The 12,135-nt window shown below is 45.1% G+C and overlaps 1 protein-coding gene across 1 annotated transcript; it reads left to right on the top strand.

The window, feature by feature from the left end:
• Window positions 1–1,070: 1,070 nt before the first annotated feature.
• On the top strand, window positions 1,071–6,155 carry LOC149390359 (uncharacterized). The gene is made up of 3 exons (XM_089619755.1): window positions 1,071–2,598; window positions 4,318–4,898; window positions 5,055–6,155. The coding sequence occupies exons 1-3, from the start codon at window positions 1,071–1,073 to the stop codon at window positions 6,153–6,155; spliced, it is 3,210 nt and encodes a 1,069-aa protein (XP_089475881.1).
• The last annotated feature ends 5,980 nt before the right edge of the window (window positions 6,156–12,135 follow it).

The raw sequence follows: 12,135 nt of genomic DNA, 5'->3' as shown, positions 1-12,135 counted from the left end.
AATCAATTATGGGCCTAGTTCGCTCTCGGCAGATCGGCCCAAGTCCAACAACGCTTTCCGGCCCAATGAAGAACTCCAGCTCGGCCACGTCTTCCTGGTCAGAAGGATCGGTCAATCGAAGAGCAGACCACGCCGCGAAGACCGGACCTCGGACGACTTCAGCCTTAGCGAAGAATGTGGATCGAATAACACGTGTCTTCGGCCAGAAGGTTCAATCTCGCCTATAAATAGAAGAGGAGACGATTTTCACACACGCATGCCCTACATCTCAGTTTTCAATTAATTCTATTTTGTATTCTTATATTCACGATCTTGAGCTCGACCTGTTGAGTTCGTCACTTCGTCTATTTGTAACCTTCTCTAAAATAATAAAAGTAATTAATATTCGTATATTATTATAGTTCTTTGTTATTAAATTGTTTCTTATATGACGTCTTTCTAAACCCCTTTAAATTATTTCTATCACTTCACCTTTCATTCGTGATTGTTGATCGATCTAAAAATCGACATCAACAATTTGGCGCCGTCTGCGGGAAATTTCAGAAAGACCAATCTTGGAAGAAGCAGTTCGTAAAAAAAAAATTTATCATGTCTTCCACTCCGACTCATTACGAATCCGGAAAGGAGATCCACTTGGGGATCAGGGCAATCCTGGACATGCTGACCAAAAAGATAGATGAGCAAGCCGAGACCAACCGTACTCTTAATGACCGGTTGAATACTCTCTCGACTCCTCAAAACACCCCGGATCCTCAAGTGGGATCCGGAGATATGACCGCCTCTGAGTCAGCTCGCCAAGCAACCTCGGTTGCGCAAACAAGCCGAGCTATCCCTCCCGGAGTCCGTCTGGATTTCTCTGGGATACAGGTCGCCCGAGGAACAGACCAATCTCCCATCACAAGCTTTCAGCTTGGGGGGACTGCTGGCGAGGTCGCGACAGAAGTCACGATCGATCCTTCCGGACTCCCTCCGCCTCCGCTCGGGGGAGCACCGTCCGGGTCTTTCCCGACTGATTCGGGACCTCGCCCTCCAGCGATCTATCAAACATTCACCCCCAGCATTTTGGCGGGATGAATCAGACCCGTCAGGGCCCGGTAAGTGCAACCGCTGCCAGTCCGGCACAATTGGGACCTCGCCTCTTTCGTGGTGGCGAACCCAGTATGACCGAACTGGACAGGTTCAAGGAATCTATAACGGCCGAGCTGATAGCTGTTCGTTCAGAATTTCATTCTGCGACCAGCTCGGCTCCCGAGATAGATCATCTCGTCGAAGAAACAAGGCGAACTCCTTTCGCCAGAAATATCACTGAAGTGCAACTGGGAGATACCGGAAAGGTTCGCCTTCCACGATACAGTGGCACCTCAAGTCCAAAAGCGTTTATATTGTCCTTCAGAGTCGCAATGGGACGGGTCATGCTCGCTGAGAGAGAATTAGAGGCAGGATACTGCCAACTATTCGCTGAAAGCTTGTCCGGACCCGCCTTGGAATGGTTCTCCAAACTCGAACCAAACTCCATTGATGGTTTCGATAAGCTATCGGCTGCATTCCTGAAACACTATTCGATGTTCGTGGAGGACGATCAGACCATAGCAGACTTATGGGGGATCCAACAGAGAGAGAACGAGTCTTTAAAGGATTTCATGATCCGTTACAAGGACGTACTCTCGAAAATCTTTAACGTATGCCACGAGTCTGCCATAACCTCTCTAAGGAACGGGTTAAGGCACGATTCAAAGCTGAAATTGGAAATGACTGTCAATCGCCCCCTCACACTAGAGGACGCAATTCATAAAGCTGCGAATTACGCAAAGGCTGAAGAGGAATTCGCTTCCTACGAGAGGCAACGCGTGGCTGAAAAGAAACCACCCTCCAATACTTGGGTGATGCCCGTAAACACTGGGAATAACCCTGGCAGGATTAATCCTCACGATGCCATACCTCATGCCAAAAAGCAACACGCCCCTCCTAACTATACGTTCAATGTCGATGATGACATTAAGGAGGGAGGTCCCCAGACAAAGAAATGGACACGGGACCCCAATGTGTATTGTTGTTTCCACAAGGCTAACGGCCACGACACGGTTAACTGCGAGACCATGCGTAAGGCTTTAGCCGAGAAATATGCAAAGGGGGAACTAAAAGACGTCGATCTAGGACCCCCGCCAAAGAAGAAGGTCTTCAATAGCAACAACAGGGGAAGGGGCAACCCCTCCCCCAAGAGAGCGAGACCCGAGGAGGAAGGGGAACCAAACTCCCCGCCGACTGTCGCAAAACACAGAGTTGACTTCATAATGGGCGGCTCAAAGTTTTGCAATGAAACAGTTAACTCCATCAAAACACATCAACGACGATTGAGTAACCAAACAACCAAAATTAGATTAGAACAAGATGTTCGAATCTCGTTCTCCGAAAAAGAAGCAATTGGAACAACCGAACCACACGACGACGCACTCGTGATCACGATCGACGTGTCTAACTGTGAGGTTGCGAGAGTTCTAATCGATGGTGGCAGCTCTGTAGATCTTATTTTCAAGGATACCCTGGCAAGGATGGGAATCGATGAAGACGAGATTGAAAGAGAACGAACCCATTTAACAGGTTTCAATGGGTCCACTACTCCATCCTTGGGAACAATTAGGTTGTCCGTAAAAACACATGGAATCAACAAAATAGTAGAGTTTCAAGTACTAGACTGTCTCTCCCCCTACAACATTATCTTGGGAAGACCATGGGTACATATGATGAGGGCTGTGCCTTCAACCTTTCATCAATGTATTCGTTCCCCTACGCCTGAGGGAATAGGAGAGATCCGAGGTAATCAGGCAACCTCCCGCAGTTGCTATCTCACTAGCCACAAGCATTGTGCCTAGACAATTAAAGAAGAGCAATAGCAATTAATGAACGTGGAGTCGGCCGAGAACGTTTCAGCACTAGAGGGCCCCGACTCCCTTGATGCGCCAAGCACTGAGTTAACGGTCAAATTACAGCTCGATGGCTCCGATCCTTCCAAGTGTGTAGGAATCGGAACTAAGCTTAAAGGTGGCATCATGCGAGAACTGATCTGTTTCTTAAAACGAAACAAATCCACCTTCGCCTGGTCAACCAAAGATATGCCAGGAATAAGCATCGACGTCACGTCTCACTAACTTAACGTCGATCCCAGTTTTAAACCGATAAAACAAAAAAGACGAAAGCTCGGTCCCGACAGGGCACGGGTAGTCAACGATGAAGTTGAAAGACTGCTCAGTGCAGATTCAATCCGCGAAGTAAAATACCCGGATTGGCTGGCAAACACTGTCGTCGTAAAGAAAAAAAAAAGGGAAATGGAGGGTATGCGTCGATTTCACCGATCTAAATAAAGCATGCCCCAAAGACAGCTTCCCGTTGCCTCACATCGACCAGCTAGTCGAAGCAACCGCGGGGCATAAAATACTCTCATTCATGGACGCATTCTCAGGATATAACCAAATCCTGATGCATCCGGATGACCAAGAAAAAACAGCTTTCATCACCGACCGAGGCACATATTGCTATAAGGTCATGCCCTTTGGACTAAAGAACGCTGGCGCCACCTATCAAAGGTTAGTCAACGAAATGTTCAAGGAAAAGATAGGGAAGACGATGGAAGTGTATATCGACGATATGCTAGTAAAATCCCTAAGAGAGAACGACCACAAAGGGCATTTGGAGGAATGTTTCGAGGTACTGAATAAATATAAAATGAAACTCAATCCCACAAAATGTTTGTTCGGAGTATCATCCGGCAAGTTCCTAGGGTATTTAGTCACCCAACGAGGAATTGAGGCCAACCCGGATCAATTACACGCCTTACGAGAGATACCTTCGCCCCGTAATAGGCGAAAAGTTCAAAGGTTGACGGGACGCATCGCTGCCCTCAACCGCTTCATCTCTCGGTCAACATATAAATGTCTTCCTTTCTACCGGCTCCTTAAAGGGAACAAGAAGCTCGAATGGGACGACAAATGCGAAGAGGCGTTCAAAAAATTAAAAGAATATCTATCGACACCCCAATCTTGGCAAAACCCGTTGCGGGGAAGCCACTCTATCTATACGTCGCAGTGTCTCAAGCGGCAGTTAGTGGAGTACTCGTCAGAGAAGAGCAAGGAGACCAACGACCAATCTTTTATACAAGCAAGTCGTTAGTCGATGCTGAAACTCGATATCCTATTATGGAGAAGTTGGCCTTGGCCGTCGTTTCCGCCGCGCGAAAACTTCGACCATACTTCCAATCTCACACCATAATAGTAATAACATCACATCCGCTCAGAAGTTTTCTACATAGCCCTAATCAATCAGGAAGATTAACCAAGTGGGCCGTGGAGCTGAGCGAATACGATATTGAGTACCGAGTGAAGATATCTGCAAAATCGCAAGTTTTGGCGGATTTCATCGTCGAACTCCAGAGGGAAAGTCCCACCGTGACCGAAATCGAAGGGACCTGGACACTTAAAGTGGACGGGGCGTCATCGAACCAAGGGGCAAGAGTGGGAATACACCTGACATCCCCTCACGGTGAGACCATAGAACAATCATTCAGGCTCGACTTCGTCGCATCAAATAACGAAGCCGAATACAAAGCGCTAATCGGGGGACTTAGGTTGGCCACCGCAGTTGGATCAAAGAAAGTAGAAGCTTTCTGCGATTCCCAACTTCTGGCAAACCAATACTCCGGAGAGTACGAGGCTAGAGCCTACCTAAAAGTCGTGAAAGACCTCACGAAACAATTCGAAGAATTCTCCTTGACTAGGATCCCTCGGGGTGAAAATACTTTGGCCGACGCGCAGGCTGCCTTGGCATCTACCTCGGATCCGGACCTCAAAAGGATCATCCCAGTCGAAACAATCAAACAACATTTCATTGTCATAACCACTACCGCGGTCATAACAATAGAAGGGGGGATTGGAGAGATGAAATACTACATTACATCACGACTGGCACGGTCCCATCCGATAAGATGGAAAAACGCAAGCTCGTGCTAAGAAGCGCGAGATTTTGCATCATAGATGGAAGTCTGTTTAAAAGAAGCTTCACAGGACCCTACCTCAAGTGCGTCGGGATGGAGGAGTCTAAACGAATCCCTGGAAGACGTGAACGAAGGGGAATGCGGAAATCACGAAGGCGGACGAGCGCTTGCCATCAAAATAAAGAGGCAAGGCTACTTTTGCCGACCATGCTGGCAGACTGCGAGGCGCACTCGCGCCGTTGCGACCAATGCCAACGCCATGCTCCCAATACCCGCAGAAGAATTGTCCTCTATCTCGGCTCCATACCCGTTCATGAAATGGTCTATGGATATTGTGGGACCAATGCCGGTCGCCCCTGGCGGGTTAAGATTTCTATTAATCTTAACAGATTATATTTCAAAGTGGGTGGAACCTGGCGCCTTCGTCCTGATAAAAGACGTCGACGTCACCGCATTCATCTGGAAAAATATAATCTGTCGACATGGCACTCCCCACGAGATCATAACAGACAACGGATCGCAATTCATATCGAAAAAGTTTAGAAAGTTTTGCTTCCATAACAACATTGAGGTAAGGATGTCGACACCACGATATCCTCAAGGAAATGGGCACGCGGAAGCAACAAATAAGACCATAGTTGACTCCATAAGGAAAAGGCTCGATGCCAAGAAAGGGCGGTGGGCAGAAGAACTGCCAGGCGTGCTATGGGCATACCGAACCAGCCCGCGGAGGCCGACAGGGGAAACTCCGTTTTCCCTCGTCCATGGAGTCGAATCCGTCATCCCAATTGAGCATCAGGTGCAAACCCTTAGGGTAAAATACGCACCTGAGGATGAGCCAAAAAATGACGAGGCTCTATGCGATGCCTTAGACCTAGTGGAGGAAAAGCGAGATTCAGCCCTATCACGGTTATCCCGTTATAGGCAATCCATCGCTAGATTCTACAACAAAGATGTTAATACAAGAAGATTCGATGTAGGGGACTTGGTCCTCCGAATAATCTTCCAAAACACTGCTGAGGCAAACGCCGGAAAACTCGGGGCAAAATGGGAAGGCCCCTATAGGGTCACCAGAGTAACCTATCCCGGCGTTTATGAACTTGAAACACTCAACGGAATCCCGGTTTTAAGATCATGGAACGTCTCGAGCCTCAAAAAATACTACTGTTGAAACCAGTAAGAATTAAACTACGTCCGACTTGATCCCTGCATAAGGGTACGTAGGCAGCCTCTTACCACAAAGGCACAGTCTCCCCCACCTTCTTGAGCCACGGAGCTCGCACCTCGGCCAATGACCCCGACCTTGGACTAGGCTAGCAGTGCAAACGCCTCACGACGACTCTGGCGAGAGCCGATATCTCACAGCGTCATCAGAGATCGCACCCACGTGGATCGACCTCGTCCGAAAATATTAAGGGAAACGTTTTAGGACCACGACGATCTAAAAGACTTAAAATTTTCACCAAATTTAATTACGGACTTCGGCTTCAAATCTAAAGGGAAACGCTTCGGACCAGCAATACTCCGAACAACTAAACAGATTTTGAACGACGAACCGATTCCAAACCTCGGCCTAAGGGAAACCTTTTAGTTCCATGACGATCTAAATAACTTGGCAAAATCATTTGAAACTTCTCAGGGAAACATTTTAGGCCAAATACAAGTGACCTAAAAGACTTAACAGATTTTACTAATCCGAGCTGTATCAGGAACAAACAAAATAATGATATTCAGATCGGCCGGACGGACTGAATAAAAGAATAAACACCCATGCATTCATAATAGATTTTGACGAGCTAAAAAACTTGGCAAAATTAAAAATCGAAATTGCATAAAATAATAACATAAATTCAAATAAAATAGGGGTACCGAAGCCCCCTATAATTGTATCAAAAGCAATAAAAACTTCGCCCAAAACACACGGGCCCCCAAAGATAAAAATAAAAATAAAACAAAAAACGCACTTTATTGAATTAAAAAATAATAATAATAGAGACGGGCCGAGAAGACTCAGGCTTGGTCGCGGGCCTCGACCTCGGCATCTCGATGCTCCGGAGCAGGCGTGAGCACCGCCGCCTCTTCGTATCCCTCAGGGATGGAGTTAAGGACCTCGTCGACACGGCCAAGCATTGAGCCGTGCTCGTTAATGGTAGAGGTCTCTCCATCGGCCGCTGATGCATCGACGGGAGATCGGTCCGAGTACGGAGTGAACGGGACGTCCTCGACCTCAGGAATGACGACGGCCTCATAATCGGCCTCGTACTGAGCGATATCGTCCTCAGTATCCTTCATCTCGGCCGCCCAGTCCGAGATCTCGCCCTTTAAGGCCTCAGAGATCAACTCCTTGTTCCCCCGACACTACTCAAGCTTCTTGAGAATAAGAACGGCTTCGTCCATCTTCTCTTTCTGTGCACGATGCTTAAGTATCTGCTCCTGATACTTCAGCAAAGTCGCCCTCCTCGCCGCGCGCACCGCCCGATCTCACTCCGCCCTCTCCGTCCTTTTCATCCGGGCGATCTCCTCCAGAGCATCCTTCAGCTCTTTATCCCGCGCCTTAAGATCGGCCGCCAGCCTGTTCCTTTCACTCTCAAAGCCGCTGGAACGAGCTGCCCACCCTTTGATCTTCTCCTTCTTGTCGTCGAGGTCGACGAACAAGTATTGACATTTACCATTGAGGCGCTTGATCTTGCGGTACGACTTCTCCAGCAAGCATCTTTGGCCAGGAGGTCGTCTTGGAGGGTGAAGATCTTGTCATTCATCCCCTGGAGTTCGGCCTGCAGAGACTCCTTCCCCTTCTGAACCTCGGCGAGCTTCTCCTGCTCGACCTTGGCATCATGAAGACGCTTTTCATAGCGAAAAACACCTCGATTCAGTTGGGTGGACAGCTGAAATCAACCCAACTCTCATCAGTTCGACCATAACAGAAAATAATCATTTTTCACAAGTATAACATATCGGTTATATAAAAAAACAAAAAAAAAAAACTCACCCCAGTTATGGCCGACGCCATCATCCTGTACCAGTCCGCTTCGGCGAGCTCAGGAACCTTTGGGAGTTCCATACCGGTACACGTCACTTGACGAAGAAACCCCGCCGATGAGTAAATATCGTCGCACAGCAGATGATCCCGCGCGTAATGAAAGTTGACAACGTGTTTCTTCTTCCGGGATGCGGATGGGGCGGAATCATCTCGGCCCCTGGACCTCGACTTCGAGGAAGACTTGCTTCTTTCGGCTGCGGATTTGCCCTTGTCCGCTCGAGCCACCGCGGTCACAGGAGCCTCAGAGGTGGGCTCTTCTCCATCCCGGCCGACGAGTTTGGGAGCCGGCTCTTTCCTCTTCTTCCTCTTCTCTCCGGGAGCATCCCCCTCAAGGACTCGGTTCGCCGGCATCTTCCTTTTTTTGGCCGCGCCCGCGACCCCGGCCCTCTCGGGGACTCGGACGCTATCACCCCCCTCAGGGGAGTCGTCCTCGATCCCAGGGACTTGATCTTCCTCGGCCTCAGGAACCCCGGCTTCTTGGATGCCTGTTGGAGCGTCCTCGGCCGTCTCAGGTACCTCGTCGGAAGGCACCAAGACGACCGGGATCTCGGATACTAAGAGAACCCCGGTCACTTCGACCTCGGGAGAATCCGCAGGGACAGATGGAATCGGGGCTGAAGTTGAGACAACACCCACCTTATTCTGTTTCCTCGCCTCCCGGGCACTGATCGGAGTGTTCATATTATCTCCAACGACTAAAAATACAAAAAAAAAAGAATAATAAATAATAATCAAAATTAATAACAGAGAAGATAATGTCGAAATCGTCGAACTAACCTTTTTCCTGGTGCTCTGAGAAATTTGGTGGGAAAGGCCAAACTCTGGCCGATATGAATCTAAATGGAGTGAAGCTCGACCACTCTGTTTCACCCAATTGCAGCAGTGTCAACTTCTCGGCGAACTCGACCCCCTGAGATGACGCTTTGATTTTCTCTACAAAAAAATAAATAAATAAATAATGGGTATACATTTCACTGCAGAATATAAATGCAGGCGAACTGAATTCTTATGCATACTCGGCGAGCTCGCCCATTTTGACGAGAAAGAACGAGCTCGGTCCCCGAGTGAATGCTCATTCACGGCGAAGTAAAAGTATCGCCTCCCCCAAAATTCGTCCTTCGAGGGTAGACCCGAGATCACACCCTTGCCTGCGGCTTTCGAAAGGTAGAAACACTTCGGATCGTGTTTTGAATTCGCCTTAACCACACAAAGACGGACTAAATCCATCAGAGTGAGTTCGACCTTTTCCTCGTAGGCCACGACTATCAGGCCCATTACCATCCTAACGAAGTTTGGGCACATTTGGGGAAGGGTCAACCCTAGAGTCTGGGCGAAGTCGAACAGGAGAGGGTGAATAGGAAACTTCAGCCCACATTTCTCTAGCCAGATCTCATATATGCAGCAGAAACCCTCCACTACGGTATCGGCTGTAGCCCCAGGAGGAGGAAGAAGGATATTAATTTCTAGGGGAATCTGGTATTTTTCACGGATCCTCCTAAGGTCGGTCGAGGTCACAGCAGAGGGTAATAAAATATCCTCGTTCCCTAGGGGTTGAGACCCCGATGGACGAAGTCCTGAGTTCGACATCTAGTTCTAATGTGTTCTACGGACGAAGTGTTTAAATCTATGAATACGTTTGAGTTCGCTAGTCGAACTGACAGTCGATAATAGCCGAAGTGTAAGAAAGCTAAAGAACTTAGAGAGAGAACTCGAAGTCAGAAAGAAAGCGAGAAGTTAGAGAAGAAGAATTACCTTTTTAACCGCGGATGATGAGAATATAAATGAAAAGAAGCGACTCTTCGGTCCGCTTATTTATATGTTTCATAATTACCCAAAATCCCGAAAAAATCTACTGATTTTGGAAATCAAATCGAATCAAATCTAAGATATTTCCCTCGATATCTGCAAAAGATAACAGATTCTCCGACTCTTCGACTTCGACCTACGAAATACGGTTACAACACGCCACGTGTAAAGAAGACGTGCTCTCACATGACGCCACGTGGTCCCAAATCTTCGATTTCCCCCTTTTTATTCGGAACAATTCGAATTTTTAGCGCTAAATATTTTCAAAATATTCGAAAATATTTTCAAAATATTTGGGGGCTAATTGTGGGGGTATAAAAAAAATCAAATATTTAATATTATTTCGAATGGATTTTGGCCCGACTAAAGCCCATAATCCAGTTGAAGACCGGCCCACAAAATCAATTATGGGCCTAGTTCGCTCTCGGCAGATCGGCCCAAGTCCAACAACGCTTTCCGGCCCAATGAAGAACTCCAGCTCGGCCACGTCTTCCTGGTCAGAAGGATCGGTCAATCGAAGAGCAGACCACGCCGCGAAGATTGGACCTCGGACGACTTCAGCCTTGGCGAGGAATGTGGATCGAATAACACGTGTCTTCGGCCAGAAGGTTCCATCTCACCTATAAATAGAAGAGGAGATGACGATTTTCACACACGCAAGCCCTACATCTCAGTTTTCAATTAATTCTATTTTGTATTCTTATATTCACGATCTTGAGCTCGACTTGTTGAGTTCGTCACTTCGTCTATTTGTAACCTTCTCTAAAATAATAAAAGTAATTAATATTCGTATATTATTATAGTTCTTTATTATTAAATTATTTCTTATACGACGTCTTTCTAAACCCCTTTAAATTATTTCTATCACTTCACCTTTCATTCGTGATTGTTGATCGATCTAAAAATCGACATCAACAGTACTCGAGTATCATCAATTGTGGAGAAAAATGTTCAAGACTTTCCACCGGCAAAAGACTAAAGCTCGAACTAAGAACATAGTAGATGATTAAATCCTCTTCGGAACATAAAAACCACCATAGTATAATAGACAAAGTAAATGCAAAAGATAAATTAAGTTAGTCAAAACCCCTAAGATCAAGAGTAACACACTCAATTTCAACAAACAGAAATTAGTTATAATCCTAAAAGTAATATCATCTCTAAAGAATCCACCACAAGAAACAACAACAAACACCACCGACACACCAGGAGGGTTCACGGCGTAACGGGCCATGGAGCCAGAGGAGGCGGATCAAAATCCGAGTAAATTTGAATTATGCAATCCTAGCATGATAATTTATTTTTATTTTATTTTTTAATAAAAAATAATCGACTAAATATATGAGGACCGATTTTGCCAAAATTTAAAACGATATCCAGTCCAATTTTTTTATACTGGATTGATTATCCGAATCCAAATTTCAGTTATATGACGTAACACAGATTTCTGATTTTCAGATCGATTCGGTAATCAGTTTTATCCGATTTTTTGTTCGATTTTGTACAACCCTAGTGTTATGGAGACGTAGGCAAGATTTATGCATTTTATAGTTGAGCTATAATTTTAATTAAAGGTAATCATTTGACTATTTCATATATTTTTTTCTTAAGTAAAACCGTGAACAATAAGAAAAGTAATATATATATATATATATATATATATATATATATATATATATATATATGGTTATGAAATAAAAAATAATTAATTGAGTATTTCCAATATTAAGTTTGAAAAAGGTTGTGTGTGAGGTAACTTATTAGAGATATATATCACAATTATATGATTATTTGGGTAGTGTTTTACCAAATATAGTTTTGAATTAACATGTAATTAATGGATTTTAATATTAAAAAAAAAACTTTGATATGATCATTGTTTTAAAATTATCCTTAATTATTAGCGTCTTCAATTTCCTCAAAGGCTTAGAAGGAATATCAAAATGGCCTTCACTTCACTATTAGGAGGCGTTCAAGGGTTAACCTTCATATAAAACATATATTTTGTTTGAAGTACCTTGAATTTTATTTATTTTCGTATGCTAATTTGATAAATGTTTAAAAAACTAAGCATTCGTAAATAGCTTCTTATTTTAATTTTAGATATTTGTTTATTATTTTAAATGAAACTATGAATAACAAATAAACATTTTTTTTTTAAAAAAAACTCTAAAGATTATAAAAAAAACGTTAAATATAGTGCTTAGAAATAAGGAAAACACAGTAAAAAATAAAAAAAATAAAAAAGAAGGGATATTAACGGAATAAAACAGAAAGATTCCGGGCCTGCTCTTTCAGATATATT

The sequence above is a fragment of the Urtica dioica genome, chromosome 7, assembly GCF_054948205.1.
Source record: "Urtica dioica subsp. dioica isolate 48M chromosome 7, U.dioica_male_clone48M_v1_H2, whole genome shotgun sequence".
Lineage (NCBI taxonomy): Eukaryota > Viridiplantae > Streptophyta > Magnoliopsida > Rosales > Urticaceae > Urtica > Urtica dioica.
This window is presented reverse-complemented; position numbering and strand designations above follow the sequence as displayed.

Excerpts from the sequence above, each read along its gene's own strand:
- LOC149390359 (XM_089619755.1), top strand. The coding sequence starts at position 1,071 with ATGAATCAGACCCGTCAGGGCCCGGTAAGTGCAACCGCTGCCAGTCCG. Across the intron at positions 2,599-4,317 it reads AGAACGAACCCATTTAACAG|GAAGATTAACCAAGTGGGCC; the intron begins GTTTCAATGGGT and ends CTAATCAATCAG. Across the intron at positions 4,899-5,054 it reads TTGTCATAACCACTACCGCG|GACCCTACCTCAAGTGCGTC; the intron begins GTCATAACAATA and ends GAAGCTTCACAG.